The sequence below is a fragment of the Rhinolophus sinicus genome, chromosome 7, assembly GCF_057876585.1.
Source record: "Rhinolophus sinicus isolate RSI-liver-muscle chromosome 7, RSI-T2T, whole genome shotgun sequence".
Lineage (NCBI taxonomy): Eukaryota > Metazoa > Chordata > Mammalia > Chiroptera > Rhinolophidae > Rhinolophus > Rhinolophus sinicus.
In genome coordinates this window covers 41361188-41378846 of record NC_142507.1, presented here as the reverse complement: position 1 = coordinate 41378846, position 17659 = coordinate 41361188, and the positions used below count along the sequence as shown (strand labels likewise).

General features: G+C 39.9%; 1 protein-coding gene across 12 annotated transcripts in view; it reads right to left on the bottom strand.

The window, feature by feature from the left end:
* Positions 1-11099: 11099 nt before the first annotated feature.
* Positions 11100-17659, bottom strand: part of NTNG1 (netrin G1) — a 294603-nt gene continuing 288043 nt past the window's right edge. For all 12 annotated transcript variants that reach the window (XM_074318381.2, XM_074318379.2, XM_074318382.2 and 9 more), the window contains one exon: positions 11100-12352. In XM_074318381.2, the coding sequence (XP_074174482.1) occupies positions 12114-12352 (239 nt within the window). In that variant the 3' untranslated portion in view covers positions 11100-12113. The remainder of the gene's footprint in view (positions 12353-17659) is intronic.

The window sequence follows — 17659 nt, the reverse complement described above, 5'->3', positions numbered from 1 at the left end:
TTTACAGTCCCAGCTGTCAGTCTTCTGTCCTTTGAGTCTCCTCTGACAGAGGTGCCAGATATTGTGGAAGAGAGACAAGCCATCCTTGCTTATCTTGTTTTGTCCCATGATGTTTTAGGGTGGTTTGTTACACAGCCATAGTGACTGGCATCAGCAAGAAGGCACTCGAGCTGTACCTTGAGGGTAAGCTCACCAGATGGACAGAGTGGCGAAGGGCACGTCAGGCAGAAGGGACAGCACATGCAAAGGCACAGAGAGCATCTGAGTCTGGTGTCTTCAGGGAATTGCCATCACTGGGACAGCTGGGGCACAGGCTGGCAAGAAGCTGAGGTGGATGCAATACAGAGACCAGATAACAGGGAGCCTTACATGCCTTGCAAATACTGCATCATGCTTGATCCATTCAGGCTAACCTAAAATTGCCAGTGGGCCACCCTCCCAATGATTCATCCATGCGGTGATGGCTAATTAGTGGCATTAATTGTTGTGTAATACTGAGATGTTATCAATAAATAGAAACTGAAGAACCTCTGTATTTCCTGTCATAGGACCTCAGGCTTTGAATTTTGCTGTATAACATTTTAATTATGAGTGTAATTGCTTTGTCCTTGAATGTCTACTTTCTTGTCCCGTCTTCCCCCCCCCCCCCCCCAAAAGGGTACAGGAGTCTGACTTCTGGAATGCTATCACTTCCAGGACACAGAGTGGACTGGGGCTTGGGGGGTCTCCGAAGGAGAGAGCTAACTTCTCCGTGCTCTCAGAATACCTTTATCACATTTTTCCCCCTGAATTTACCATCTCCTTTTACTTTTCAGGGAACAAAAGCCCTTCCCTCCCTGCAAAGGAGACTCCCCATTCTATATTCTTGTGGAGGCAGTTTTAGAAGTACCTGCTCTGTGCTGCAGGATATTGTAGTGCATTTCCATAACACATTTAAAGGCTTACTCCTTAAAATTGTCACGTCTGGAGAGCCCTAGATAAGTCAGGAAGGACACAGACGTGATCACTTTCTCTTGGCCCTAGTATTACAGGCAGCTATCAATTCCAGCTCATTTAGGCTGATCCAATCCCGGCACCAAAAGCCATTTCCATATTATTACACCAAACTGGAAATTATAGAGGCTGTGTATTTCTCTGCAAAGTCTCCAATTCAGGCTTATAACTTAGCACTAGGTTATTAGTGACATGCGTCATTATTCTCAAGATACATTCTATCTGCAAAATTTTGTTCTCAAATCCTTTGGAAGACCTCAGCTGTGCTGCTCAGACTCTCTGCTAGGCAAGCTGCACTGTTCATGGTAATGCGTTCTTACCACGGGCTTTACAATTAATTTTTGGTCACTGATTCCTTGCATTAACATTCCCCCGAGCCCTTCTGGTGGGTAGAGAAACACCACAGAGCGAGGCCACAGAGCAAGTTAGTGGGCAAGCTGGAGTTAGAAGGAACTGGTCTTTAATTAAGTGGGATCTTGCAGGCCCTTAGAGCTTCCGTGTGGAAGCTAAACCATGAGCTGACAAAAAAAATGAGAATCTCATTTCTATTTTCCTTTTAGTTCAGACGTAGCTTGTTTTGTTCAAATAACTCATTTTAGGAGAAGCCAGATTTTCAAGTTGAGGAATGATACATGCAACTAGCTCAATGGTTTTGATTGCTTTATTGAATCAAGAAAGTAAACAAAAAAAGGTAGGACAATTTACCGGTCCAAAACAATTAACTACTCGCTCCAGAAAATCTCTAAGGTCTTTGTCAACTGTAGGATCCTATTGTTTTGTCCTTTTGTCCGTGAAATCAGTTGAATTTAGAGGGCAGAATTTTCTAATGGATAGCTAGAATTGCTTGAGTGGGAGAATCTAATGAAATAAGTGTCTTAGCCTTATTTTATGGCTAAATTGAAAAGGTGTGGTTTCCACTCCCATTTCCTAAATGTGAACCTCTGAATCATGGACATTACATCATTGAATTCTCACCACAACCCCGTTGGGTATGGATTATAATGCCCATCTTAATGTTAGGTAACTGAGCCTCAAGGTAGGGGAGTTAGGTGAAGCCTGGTGAGGTTCTCAGTAAACTGCAGTGAGGTTTTTCATTAGCTTAAACCAATGGTTCTCAAAGGGTGACAACTCAACCAGCAGCATCAATCTCACCTGGGAACTTGGTACAACTCAAACCCTCCGGCTCCACCCCAGACCTACTGAAGCAGAAACTCTGGGGGTTGGCTCTAGTAAACTGTTTTACTAAAGCCCTCCAGGTGGTTTTGATGCACGCTCAGGTCTGAGAATGATTCGCTCAAGGGCACAGTATGACAAAGACTGAGGAATACAGATGGTTCTATTTTAAGAAAAGCCGACATATATCAAAATCAGAAATTAGAAAAAGTGAACTGGGATACATTGGTGGTCTTAGGAAGAACTGTTTTCTTTCTAAGAAGCGTACACCACACGTTTTAGTGGGGAATATTCTGCAATGTATTTAATGAGATTTCAATCTGCAAATCTTTAATATATACACATTTTCTCTTCAGGAATTAAGCTTGTTTTAGTTCTTATTTATATTATTTTAGACAGTAACTTACTTACATTGCATGATTTAACTATAATAAGAGGCACACACACCCAACTTTGTATTACCGTATTTCCCCAAAAATAAGACCTAGCCAGGCCATCAGCTCTCATGCATCTTTTGGAGCAAAAATTAATGTAAGACCCAGTCTTATATAAGACCTGGTCTCATAGTAAAATAAGACCGGGTCTTGCATTAATTTTTGCTCCAAAAGATGCATGAGAGCTGATGGTCTGGCTAGGTCTTATTTTCGGGGAAACAGGGTAGACTCTGTTGCTTCAATCATTTAGAGTTTGGCACATAATAGGTGCTCAATAAATATTTGGGAATGAATGTATAGAGCCCTATGATATGCAAGATCCTCTGTGTATGTCTCTGTGTGTGTAATGTTAGCATTAACAATGACAGGAGAGATAACAAGTAAATCACAATATAAATCACATTTAGCAAGAACTAAGTGTTAAGTCAAACCACTAAGTGCGAATAGAGGTAGTGAGGATGATTTGGCAAGGTTTCTTGGGAAGGTGGAACTTGGGGTAGGATTTTTATGGGTGAAGAATGTTGAGAGGTACTCCAGGTTTTTTAAAAGACCCAACTAAAGTCAAGAAGATGATTATACTCAGGGCATTTTCAAGCTTTGTGGGTTGGGAAGGCATCTTGGGAACAACATGACGATGGGTTTTGAGTGCAGGGCTGTGGAGTGAGCAGTTTATCTTGAAAGGTTGTTGAATGGAGAGGAGAGATAACAAGTATCATTTCATGAAATTCATCCTGTCGTGCAGGGTCTCTGGTCCCGCTCCCCGCACAAAAACGCAGGATATGGTGAGGCCAACGGAGCCATGGATAGGGGAGTCATACCACTATATTCTCCCTGGCGGCTGGGTTGGAGACATAAGAAGCAGGCTGTACACGCCACGGCAGTTATATTAGTGGCCAATGGCTAACCTGTAACAGCTGATGGCCAACTTGTCACAGCTGATGGCCATCTACCACCTGAGCCAGCACCTTTCCATGTGAGGTTGAGAGCCTGGAAACTGCTCTCCTGGCTCTGTCTCCACACATCCTTTAAGCAGGTACAATTTAAATTAAGGAGAGGGTGAACACTTGAATCCAACTACAGGAATCCTAACACGTTTTGCATTATAACACTGCATCTCTATTATGCAACCTCACCCACCCACACGTTGTTGACTCACATTTTGCTTTTGTCTGCTGAATTGCTGCTAAGTCACATTTTGCATTTTGCTAAACTCCATTCTTTGAATGCACTCATAACTTATCAGAAGCAATTAAGTTTCCAGCAAGAATACTATGAGTCAACAATGTGCTCACAAGTTGCATTAATAGAAGCGCAGTCTATTATTTAGAAAAAAGACGGTAAAAGCACTTTTTTTTTTTTAACCCGGCTCAAGGCTTTTACTAAAGATTAGCAGAAGTGCTGTTATTACTATTATTTGTTTATGAGCATTAATGTTCTCTGTGTTGATATTGTTGCTAAGGTAAGCTCCATGCTCCTGTCCTGTGTCACATTCAAAACTTTAAATGCTTTGCATTCATTGCCCCACAGCACTTTTAGAGGAAGTTATGGAAAGAACTCTGGCTGAATTTTTCTAGAAAAATCTGGAAATGTGGAACTGGAGCTTGGAAATATCATCATGATTAGTACCCTTACGGCCATCAGCACTTTAGACTCTTCCTACACTTTATAATTTACCAAGTAATTTCATGTTCATTAGCTCAATTTGATTTCCATATTAACTCTGGAGAATGAATATTATTAACCCCATTGCATAGATGGGAAAATTAGGTGTCTAGAGCAGTGTTGTTCAATAGAAATATAATGCGAACCACATAGGTAATTTAAAAAATCTCTGGTAGCATTATTAGAAAAGCAAAAAGAAACAGTTACAATCAACTCTAATAATGTATTTTATTTAAGCCTGTATAATCAAAATATCATTCCAACATGTAATCGATATGAAAATTATTAAAGCGATAATTTAGATTCTTTTCTTGTTTGTTTTGTACTGAGACTTTGAAATCTTTTTATCTTACATTCCCAGGGCATGTCAATTTGGACTAATCACATTTAAATGTTCAATAGCCATAGGTAGCTGGTGGCTACTGGTTTGGATAGCACAGGTCTAGAAGGCAGAGTGGGAATGTAGAAAAGTCCCCTGAATGAATAGTCAGAATAGTGCCCACAACTCAGGGAACCATAAAGACAATTAGAAAGATCTTTGCTCCTGATCTAACGCTTGTAACCTAGGATAGCCATAAAAATGAAACAAACCAGCCAAAAAGAAAATGACTTAGTGTCATTCAATCCAAATGTGTTCCAGTGTTACACATTTCATTTTTTAAAATTTTATGACAACTGTGGGAAAGAAACAGTTTGAGCTCTTTCTAGCAAAATGTCTGCAATAGAGAAATCAGACTGGGTTGTGCTTCTCACAACCTTGGAAACAGATTCAGAACCCACCTTATTTCAGACATTTTCCGTGTGATCATATTTCAGGTGACAGAATCTGACTAATGGGGAGGGATTGAAATCTATGTGATGACATACTCTAATTGTCATCTCAAATCAAGTGCTGTCTGCCTTTAATTAGAGGTAGCCCTCACTCACTACCAATAGTACAGTCATGTGATTGTGCATGAAAAAATGCTGTGTGCATTAAGGTAAGAATGCACATGGAAATATGTACACATTCACATTGAATGGAAAATGATATACACCCAAATGCCAAAATTTAGTTATCATTTAATTGGAACTGGTTATGAGGTATAAGGCTTTTATTATGAATATATTAATGCAAATATTTAAATTATCTGAGAACAGAAATTCTCTCAAGAGTTGTATTTGGGACTCGTTACTGGAGCCAATATCCCTCAAACTCTAAAGGAGGATGAAGCCAGAGACCCAAAGGATGTGAGTCTCCTTTGGTCTACCTGCTGCCATGAGAAATACAGCAAAGTTGCCAAGACATTTTGATCAGTTGGCACTCACACTGCACTCCTGATCTGGGCCATTTTCACTTTTACTTCATGCCTGCTTTCCAGAACAACCATGACCATGTTAAAATATGTATCTACAAAAGGGAATACAGATGCCGTTAGCAGCTTAGGAGAGATAAGGTCAGTATGAAACGAATGAGCAGCGGATTGCTGGAAAACATGTGCTTTCAAATACCTATACGCTCTTTTCGCACATCTCCTGTCAACAGTGTATTATTTAAAGAGACCTTCTACAGTTTGGGTAAATCTTACTCTTAGGTTTTAGAGCAGTCATCCTTACATTTTCAGGCCTTTTATGAATTTAAAAAAAAAAAGAGAAAGTATAATAGATCCTCTGCCCAGAAAAAAAAAAGCATACATATACAAAATCTTACACATAATTTAAGCAGTTCACTGTTAGAATCCCTCATTGCCCTCCCCAAATCTGGTGTGAACTCCAGATGCAGAAGTCCCGTTTTTCAGAGTCACTTACTGTAACGAGTTGTGCTGGGTCTACTTGACAGAATGAGAACCATTGATCAGAATGCATTAGAGTTGACTGCTTTCCCAATTATGAATTGTAATTACACAAGATGTAAACACTAGTTTAAGTGGTTGTAAAACCGCTCCAATATTTGTCACACTATTCATTTAATAAACTAAATATTTAGCTGAGGTCTTCATAATTAGGCATCAATTGACTGAACGATTCCTGCACACGTCGTCATTCTATATTTGGACTTTTTTTTTTTTTTTCTCTAAAGGGAGAGAAAAAGAGATGGAGAGTGATGACACTAATCTCTTTGCCTTTAGGTGTTTATCACACCACGAAAGCCAAAACAATTACTCAGGGCTTCATGGGGTAGGCATGATTGGTAAATAGCAAAATGCTATTTCCTTGGAGAACATTTTCTTGCTGTGTTTCACACTGGCAGAAAGCGAATCATTCCCCCACAGGATCGGCCCTCCTTCAGAGTGCAAATACAAATGAACAAAAATGACATTATGTTCTTGCCTGCCTGGGGCAAAAAGAATCACCTATTCTTAACAGGACTTCAGGTGTGTGATTTTCTGCCATTTTCCTTCTTTTATTAGATTAGAATGACTGCCTCTTGTAAGAGTAAAGCTACTATCAGGGCAGGGCGGCTGGAGGATACACACCATGGCTCTTTATGTCTCCAGTGTAACTTGACACATTCTTGCCACGCAGGAATTTGAGTCTATTCAGATAGACGTAGGAGGGGTAGTAATTATTTTTTCTTTCTTCCAGTCAGTTTTTTTCCCCCATACAATTCATAGTTCACTAATTAAATAATAGTTATAAGTGACACCTCTGAAAAAATGGGACTAAGTTAAGAAAATGGGTATTATTTTTACTTCCAATTCTCTGTAGCTTGCTTCAGCCAGCCTAGCTAGCTACATCTTCAGTTTAACATAATTAGGTCTCACAGAATAATGGCCCATTTTACCAGCTATTATTTCAGGTTAATGAAAACATCACAATTTTAAATGTTACTGCTACATTTTAATTCATCTGCCAGTTAAAAAGAATTCTTGGATGATGGGAGAAGGCAGAGGGGGGATTCCAGCATTCGTTAAATACTCAATATACAAATCTAAACAACAGCTCCTAAAATCATTTAAATCTTTTTGGTAGACTTGTTTCAAAACCTACTCTAAAAATGCATTAGGGGCAGAATTTTTCTGCCATAATAGATCTCAAATAACTTCATTTTTTTCAATGTTAATATAAGTTTTTCACAGATCTTATTTTCTCATTTCTAGTTAAATGCAAAATAATTTATACAAGGTGTATTTTTGTTTCTTAGTTATTTGATTCTTCAGATGCAAAATGAAGATGGTAATATGTGAGTCACAATTTACAAGGTGTTGCGAAGAGTAAAAGTTCTTTATGTTCTCAAGATTGTGGGTGAAAATTCAAAATATGATAGTTGGCATTCTTAATTCTTTCCAATATCATATATTTATGTGCAGTTTTTGCTGGGCATTTCTTGGCATCTGTTTTAGTTAACTAAAAGGAAAAACTACTTTTAGGGTAAAAATGTTAAAATATAGTTAAAAGTAAAAAATTCTTCTATATGGAAATGGTCAGAACTATCACAAAATTTGTGCCCAATGAACATTTGATATTTCTTAGAAAGAAAATTGATTAGAATCTAGTCCTGAGGCAAAGAAAGACTTGCTCACGGCCAGACATTTGGATCAAAACTCTGGGGGTGTTCCTTATCTATATTTTTTATTCTTATATATTATTAATGCTGTCCTTTTGGATTTTCTAAAAAAAAAAAATCCTAGAATTTCACCTGGTTTATTCACTTTGTTCTCAGATGCAGCGTATCACCACTACCATCGCCATCCCTGTTAATAAGACTGGAAATAAAAACGGTAAGGAATTCTAGTTCAGATTTCTGAAGCTGAAGGTTTAAATTGCACCAGATCATAAATATATAGAGTCCTGTATGTAAATACATAAAACATGGAGTTCAAAGTTCTGGCACTTTCTGTGCAATTCTGTGAGCAGAGAAACCATTAAACAGGTATTTTATTTAGTATTTAATAGCAGGTAAAGTACAACAACCCATTTCCCAGATAGCACAGAGCATCCCATTTCAGAATATGGAATCTTTATATCCCAATAATACTGGATTATTGATGGTGGAGAATAAAGGTGATAGGACAGGGTTTCCTTACAGCTATGCCCAGTCCATTCAGAGGTTCTTACATTCCAGTGAAGCCACGGGTCCAAGAAGAGGTGAGGCAGAACATTAACTATAGGAACCCTTGATATGCCTTTTCCCAACCTATACCTTTCTTTATGTCACCTGGGTGAGTAATTAGTGCCAACTTAGTGATTTGACTCAAGGGCACCTCAAGGTCATGTCCAGGGAGATCCACCAGGCGGGGGCCAGAACCAAAGTATGTACCAAGGAAAGCCCATGTGCCATATGTCTAGATATTTAAAAGTTATACATCAAGCTAACATAGTGTGAAATAAAACATGTTTTAACCTGCTACTTTGACACAAATGTTTTGATAACAATTAGAAACCCAGGTAGAGATTTAGAATCTTTAACTGTTCTGTACTGGACCTTGGTCCTGAAAGCCTAGTCTACCTCTCTCCCACCTTTAGCCCCTTCTTTTCCTTCCCTGAACTCTGGTTTTCACTGCAAGGGGCCTCTTCTCACTTACGTATGAATTCCCCAGTGCATACTCCCAGGCTCAAGGCACTAATCTACCCACACACGTTCAGCCTTTGCCATGCCCAGGGATATGCACTCATGCTGCTGCCTACCTTCAGCTGTTTGGACCCCCCCAGAAGAGGTGGTGCATACACACCCTGAAAGTGGGTGGAGAACATCTGGTTAGGGAATTCTAGGTTCCCGGCTACCGAGACAAAGTGGAAGTGTGATCAGAATGGACCCCTCTAAGAAAGGGCTTCCCTTTGCTGGGGCTGAGTTTACTCTTCTAAACTGTGTATGGGGCGGGAAACAAATCACTCCCACATCATGGCAGAGCAGTCTAATCACTTTCCTATAAATGCCAACACTTTCAACAGAGCTGAACCATTGGACAAAGATCTCTTTGAAGTCTTATGCTCATGAATGGGGTTGATAGGAGGAATCACGTTTTTACTTTGTGGTGAATTCGATAGATTAGCTCATATACAAGACTCTACTAATCCACCTTAAAGGTTTATTGAAGTAGAGACGGAGCAAGAATTAGAAACTTAAGTGTGTGAATAACTTAGTACCCACATTTTACCCCAACACTTTTTAAAGACATAATATTATAGATGAAATCAGCTTTGTAAGAATGCTGGAAAGCAGCAGACAACTAAGATCCATGGAGTTGGGGTTTCTTCAAAGGAACCCACCTTTTAGAGGAATCTGAGAATCCAGATGAAAAAGAACATTTCATTTCCACTGATTATATACCTAAAAGTGAGTTTTTATTAAAAGCAGATCACATCACCTCAGGAAATTCCGAAAACTATATCTAAATACACTGAATGCAAGATATTCCTCATCAATTTAGATTCTTATAGCTTCATAAAGATAAAATGAAGATGAACTGATTTAGATCAGGCCTTCATTAAATTTTAGAATTAGCTTTTGGAATCCCACGTATTGGAATGTGCAGTCTGATTCCTGAGCATTGTGACAAAGCCATGAATGGATGATAATAAAATGCCTCATGGCTAGAAATAACACAGTCTGCCTTTGGTTAATGCTAATAAACTATAAGACAACTTAAATTCCAATTTTCATATTAGAAATCCACCTCATTATAAGTAATCTCAAACTCTGTATGTTATTGGCATTTTCATGGGTATTCTTTGGTGAGCCTGAACTACAATTTGCTGTTTATACTTCTAATGTAAATCTCCGATTTCTGGTTGGCCACTCTGGCAGTGAGCCAGGGCTCTAATTTCTTCCCATCTCTTCTTATTTCTTACATCAAAAGAGACTGCTGGTTTGAATAACAAACATTCAATTGACTTAGACATGGGGTGGCAGGCAGCGCAGGCATTACTACCTGTTTACCTTTTATTGCCTGCTTTGAATTGGCTTTTCTGGGAACAAAACCAATAAGACAAGCTGTTCCTTCACCTAGTTTTTAGCCAGGTTATTTATCGGAAGACATTTTCCGATGCCCCGTTTCAGCAGGGAGTGGCAACAGGGTGAAGAATTGAGCCTGGCAGTAGGCTTCTGACCTAACGCCATCGTAAGTTAGTGCTCTACCAAGTCATGTAGGACTTCATTGTCCTTAAGACTCTGGCTTGGGCTGATAATTGGTTTTGATTCCAGGAGATGCTGCTGCTGACACATTTGTAACCTGTAGGACAGCAGTGTACTGGGAATGGAACACACACTGTTTCAGCCGCCTTGAAACTTTGCCGTGGTTCTCCCCCACCCTCCTCCCCTTGCTGCCTTGCACAGTAATTGGCCTAATAAAAGGCAGAAAGAAGAATTTATTACACCTTGGGCGGTACTTAAAACAAACTTTATTCTCAGGAACAGCAGTTATGTCTGCTTGCTGCTGTATATTTGATATTTCCTCTAAGTACTCAGTCTGAATATATTCAAAATCAAATTGCTAATCACTCATTGTCCCTGCGACTTCCCTGGTTCCCCATTGTATGCTGCCTCGTATTATACCTCATGTAAACACTGTATTTGGAAAGATACATAGATCAGCATCCCTCGAGTCACATGACCATATCAATCTGTGAAAATAGCATGACTTAAAAATAAAAGTCTCTTAATACTCTGCCAACAGGCTTTGGCATAATCTTGGCAATCACTTAGATCTTTTTTTTTTTCTGTTATAATTTTCCCAAGTGGAAATAGTCTCATATTTTGCAGAAGTTGTCCAAGCTAGTGAACATCATTCCGTCTTCCTGGGTACTAAATTCACCGGCTGAATGTATTCAGTCCACATAGAAATCAGTAAAGTGAGTGTGCAACTGCGTGGTGGCTGCTCCTTTCATCTTAAGAAATTGCAATACAAATTCCTGAAATCATTTATGCAGGAATTTTTATTCTTTAAATCTTCCAGTGTTAAAGCAACAAGAAAATACTTAGAATGTCCTTTGGTGGAATCTTATTACACTTGTTATATATGTAAACTGATATTCTTTGATGCCAGCACGTTCGTTGCCCTTACAGAGAAATCTCTGCGCAATGAAACAAAACAGAACGAAAGAGGACAAAGCAAATTGTCAGTCTTTGCTGATTGGAATTAGATACATGAACAGATTGTCTGGTAACACAAATTGGCAAGAATACAAAAAATCTACATATTACAGTATTTCAAGAAAAATAACTTCATTTGAATACAAAAGGATAGATACACTTTCTTGTTTTCCTATCGCCACTCTTGGACAGTGGATGTGTGCTCGCACTGGGATTACTCAGTGCTGCAAAGATATACAGGGTGTGACTGGCTGGAGCTTCTGGACGGGGCTGTTACACATGTGCATTACTAACATCAGACAAAGAAACCTTTCAACCAACAAGGGTTACAGAGCAACGTTCACTAAAGCACAGGTTGGAAGGGATTCAGGGACTGAAGCAGGCCAATATGGCAGCTTATAACTGGTGTCTTGATACCCACAGTGCACTGCCAGCAAAGAACACTCCTATTTGGTTGGTCCACGGCACAGGGCCAAGTGGTACTGGGCGCACCACGTGAGAGTAGCAAATATTTTTAGTTTGCTTGATGTGTTATTTTTTGTTTGTTTGGTTTGTCTTTCCTGTTTGGGGGGCTGTCCCAACCTTTCCAATCGGCAATGAGAGTTCTGCAGTGATAATGTCAACAGCTGCCAACTCCTCTGGAGTCAGAAATTAACAGTCTTGACTCGGATGTGCTGTCCACGGCTGATAAATATGGCTTAGTTCAGTCAGGCCTTCTTAGTTGGTACACTGTGTTTGAGTGGGGGTGTCTGAGTGTGTGTTTCCTACGTTAGTAGCAAATGCTTGGGTTGGGTTTGCTTCCCCACTGCACAGGCCCGTCTGGTGGCTGGACGCCCCTCCTAGAACACCAGGGGGCTGGTTGTCACCAGCAGAGCGGTCAGCAGCAGCAGGAGCAGCAGCATCGGGTGGCCCTGCGGGGACGACCCCTGGCCGGAGTCGGGGCTGCAGCTGCCGGCCTCCTCGCACCGCAGCTTCTCGCACAGGATGCCCGTGTAGGCGGCCGGGCATAAGCAGCGCACGTTGTTGTGACACGTCCCTCCGTTCTGGCAGTGCAGGAGCTCGTTGTCGCAGACATTCGCTGCAGAGTGAGGGGGAGGGGAGCGGGGCGCGGGGAGGAGAAGCAGAATCAATTTAAGTTCATCTGGTACATCATGTTTTCAGCTTTAAAAAAATCTCTATCGATCTTGCGCTCCCCCTCCCCGCCACAAACTAAGCATGTGACTCCAATTTCCAAACAAATGTAGTTTGCTGCCTTTGTTTTCATCACATTAGTTCTTTTCATATAGATTTTTGCTGCAATCTGGGATGTTATCATTGTCCATTTCAGGCTATGGAATACAAAGTAACGTGATACTCCTGGTTTGGCAGTAGCTTCTCTTCATGGAAGGGGGACCTGTGGTGACCTTGGGGGTTTTAAAGGACAAGTGCCTGATACAAGAATGCAGAGCTTTGAAGCCAGAAGATGGTAATTAAAATGCAAAGCAGTATTGCTAAAATGACCAAGAACCTCTAAGGGGTGTGACATTCTCCCTGCAGGTGATGGCTAGCTGCTGCATGCATGAAGTCAGGAATGAACAGCAAAGCACTGGGGGGATGGGACAGGGGCAGGCGGCATGCTCCAGGCAGGCGGCAGCCAGATGGGAAGAGAGAAAACTGTTTCGTGGGAGGGGTGTGAGGAAGAAGACAGTCACTTTGCCTCTGACAGCCTGTTAGGAGTTCTATTGTCTTGTAAATTTGGGAAGTAGAGTCCAAGGTTACCTTGGTTTCTGGGGATAATAATAAATGCAATGGTGAAACCCTGATTACCAAAATCTCACTCTTTCCATCAATTAACAGCATCAGTTTGCATAAATCAAGACAAGCAATTCCAGAGACTAAAATTCATTCGCTGTCCCTGTCATGTAACTTTCATCTCCAATAATTTCTTATTTCTTCAAAGTCCTGGTTATTCTCATTAATTCCATGTTTCCTATTCTTTTCGATAATCAAGGTTTCACTGATTTAGCAGAATGTTAAATAGAACCCAGGGAAATTAAAACAACAACAAAGAGTAAAGGAGCCAAGAACACTTCCCAGCAACATATGCTGCTTAAGCACTTAATATGTAGACCCATTCTGGAATGGGCGGTGGGGGCAGAGCAGAAAAAGAAGCTTTTTGCAAATTATAATATTTTTCATTTTTTAAAAATGTTATGGTCAAATTTCTCCAGGGGTACCACATGAATTACACACACACACACACACACACACACACACACACATACACACACTTAATATTATCATCAAATGCAAAGTATTTTTTAAAAGATAACCATCGTCTCCCAAGTAATAATACAATAGAGAATTTTGCCTTGTCCATTTTCGTGTCCAATAGTTACGTCACTTTCAAAAGGAGCTTCGTATACATAACATGCTAATGTTTTATGTGCAAATGAGCTGAGAAGGAAATGGTGGTGGATGCTCCCAGAATTAGTAACAAAGTGGCCTGACAGGGCCCTGTTTTACCACCTTCCAGAACAATTCGTTGGAGACTTCTAACACAGGTGTATAATGTATTGGTGTAATTTTCACATGTACCCACACTTGCTATTTGTAAGTGTCAGAAGGGACAATTAGGCCTACTAAATCCTTCAGGCTCAAAATCTTGATATACCAGGTGGTGTTCCAGCTATAAATGATATAGCTAATGATTATGGAAGCTATCCCTCACTGGGTGGTTTAGAAATCATGAGTATTAGACCCAAATTATTGTATTTTATGAGTCATGGTTAAGAATGTCAGGATGCCAAGTCTACAGGTGTTTAGATCTGGTCAAAACTGACAAAAACTCTGTCTCTCTTTCTTTCTTTCTTTTCTTTTTTTGTTGTTGTTAATTTGGAAAGCATACATAGGTTTTCAGGATTTTATTTTGCTTACAATTCAGGAAATATCTGTTTAATTGGGGCAACACGGAATAAACAGATCCAAATAATTGTTTTCATTTAAAGTTAAAGATTCTTGGCATTTCTTGTTCCAGGCACCAGATTGCTGAATGGGATATTTCCTTTCATTTGGGCACTGGAGGTAGAGAAATATCTGTTCCATCAATATCGATAATTGCTTGCCTTGAATAATTGAGAAGAAATCAATAGTTAATTAAATATCACTCCCTTAAAAAAAAAAAAGCTATTTGCTTCTTCTTGGACCTGAATATAAATCAGTGTTGAACAGAGGTTTTGTTTTTTCAAGAAATTAGTGGTTAAGTTAAAATGCAATACTTTTCCTACATTTAAATAATCTACTAGTTGATGATGATTGTGAGAAATTTAATAACTACACAAGGAACAGATGTAACCTCATGAACTGGGGGAATATATTTGCTGTAAGAGATAAACAGGAAAAAGAAACCTAGACTATCTATATCATCACTGTAGCATTCCTATAATACATGCTACCCTGTTTCCCCGAAAATAAGACCGAGCTGGAACATCAGCTCTAATGCATCTTTTGGAGCAAAAATTAATATCAGACCCAGTATTATATTATATTATATTATATTATATTATATTATATTATATTATATTATATTATATTATATTATATTATATTGACCCAGCCTTATAGTATAGCAAAATAAGACTGGGTCTTCTATTAATTTTTGCTCCAAAAGACGCATTAGAGCTGATGGTCTGGCTAGGTCTTATTTTTGGGGAAACATGGTACATGCAGTCTCTTGATTGTGCTCTTCTTTCAACAGATAAAAGAACATGACAACAGATAAAAGAACACTCTGTTGGAATTATATGCTAGAAACTCAGCATATATAGGTTTATATGCTAAACCTAATTAGAGACCCTACCTGCTATTCATAAATTTATGCTCCATCTTCATGTCATTTTGAACCAAAATTGTGCTTAATGAATAAACTAAGTGGTTAACAAATATCATTGAGCTCTTTTTCAGCATATGAAACCTTGTACTAAGTACTACAAAGAAACAAAAGAAATATAAAGCATGCTCTCTACTCTTACGGAGTTCAAGCCTGGTTAGGAAGAAAAAATATGTACAAGAAATGTAATATTTATTTCACTGAAATGCCCTTATCAATTCCATTCGTCCAGCTCAACCAGCATATCTATTGTGTGCCAGGCACTCTGCTAGATTTTATGGTTGTAACTCTACCTGCCCTAAAGGAGGTCACATTTGGCAGAAAACAAACAAACCATTGAACATATACAGAAATAATTATGATACAATATGAAAAAATATGATAAAGGAAATATTTGCAAACTGCCAGGGGAACTCAGATGCTGGTGTAAATAATTACTTGGGGGAAGATTAGAGGAGACTAAAGGAAGGAGAGTGTATTTGAACAGAATCATGTATCAGGCAGATGTTGGTAGGAAGAGCATTATGGATGGGGAAGCGGTATGAGTAAGGCAAGGAGACGTGAAAGAGCATTGAGTTGGTTATTAAGCGATGTTCTCTCAATTCTAAATCGGTCGTCCCTTCTGATGTTGAGGCTGGAACCCTGTAGGTTGTCTCCTGGCTTCCTCCAACCACAGGGAACACTAGAGGGAGCAGACAAGGAAAGAGGAAGGAAGAAGAAATTTCCTTTTTTCCTGTTTCATGGCTCTTCCTAACAGTACTGCCCCAGTAAAGGTCCTTCATCCCAACAGCAGCATTTGGTTTTGGAACTCAGCTTTTCAGAATCAGTTTCATCTCGCCCTTGGAGGTTCCTGCATTCCTTCTTTAGAGATTTCAATTCCAGCTCCAAGGGGCCCCTGCTCAATATTTCAGAGGTACTAGCAGTAGCCAGTCACTACCCCTTCTTGGAGGTGCAGGTCCCGGATCTGTGGGGTCTGTCTTCCAAACTTTTGTTTCTAGTAACCCCATCCTCTTCTCTGAAATCCCTCACCCCAAGAGTGATAGCTGCTTCCTGCTTACACAGTTACTATCTCTGAATGACTTCAGTGTCCTCTTCTCACTTTTAAATTCTAAAACACCTGTTTTTAACCATTTCCTTTAATGCATTCTCTGTTAAAATACCTAGTGTGGTTTCAGTTTTCTGCCTGGAGCCTGAGTGAGAGACATGGAACATGTTAGTGAGTGATGAATGGACTGGTCTGGCTAGAATGATGGGTGCGCAAAGGGAAAATAGAGACTAGAAAGGTAGGCTGTGTCCTAGTTGTGAAGGTTCTACCTAACACACTACAGAGTTTAGCTAAAAGGCAATGGGAGGCTATCAAAGACATATGGACAGGATGCTATTTTAAGGGAAAATACAAAATGTGGCTAGACCAGACGAAAAACAGACTGGAGGCAAGGATACAAGATGCTTCCATAGCATGGGCTTGGGCCGAGTTAGAGCAATGGGAAGAAAGTAGAAGGGACAGATCTGGAGACAGATGTTTTGGAAATGCATAAGAGAGATTCGGAGTTTGCCATTTTCGGTATTTGCATGCATCATAATGTGATTTATTAAGAAAAGAAGGTTGGAAGAAGAGTTTACTGAAGAAAGAAAAGGAATATTTTTTTGGACCTATTGACCTTGAAGGGTCTGTAGGCTTTTCTGCAGGACTCTTGTTATTAGCAGGAAAAACTAGTTCAAGGTTCAGGAGATTGGTCACCCAGGAGATACAGATGTGGAGCTGGGATGATGGTGGTTATTGTTACAATGGGTGCAGTGAAAGGAACAGAAGGCCGTATCCTGGTAGAAGAGAGGTTAAGTAGAAATGAAGACTGGAGACAGAACACCGAGAGTATCAGCGCTTACGCCATAGGAAGAGAAACAAAGACCATGATGGATGCTGAGAAGAGAAGATGTCAACAAAATGCAGTGATCATATGAGAGTGTAAATTAATCATAAAGGTCTTCCTGCTGCAGTTGACTGTGTTTAGGAATAAAGAGACAGACTGGAAGAGTATGAGAGGAAGGGCACTTTGAGCCGGGCGAAGGAATAATTCAAAGGAAGCATTGCTTGTTGTTGACTGAATCTGACAGCATGGATTTTGAAATAATCAGTAAAAGGACTGGAGAAATTTGAGGAATTAACATTTAACAGAGGTCACTGGCTGCCAGTCTAAAGTAGTGGTTTTTCAACAGGAGGTAATTTTTGCCTCCTAGGGGACATTTGCCAATATCTGGAAATGTTTTTGGTTGTCACAATTCGAGAAACGGCGTGCTACTGGCCTCTAGAGGGCAGAGATGTTATTAAGTACCCCACAATGCACAGGACAGTCCCCCACAACAAAGAATTACTCCTCAATTAATATTGGGGTAAAATGATGAAGGTCTAGCTCAGGGTGTCAGCTGTAGCAATGAAGATAAGCATATTGGGGAAAGGAGAATGAAGACACTTTGGAGATTCTAGATCAGAGACAGTGACTTTCCAGGTGCAGCGCC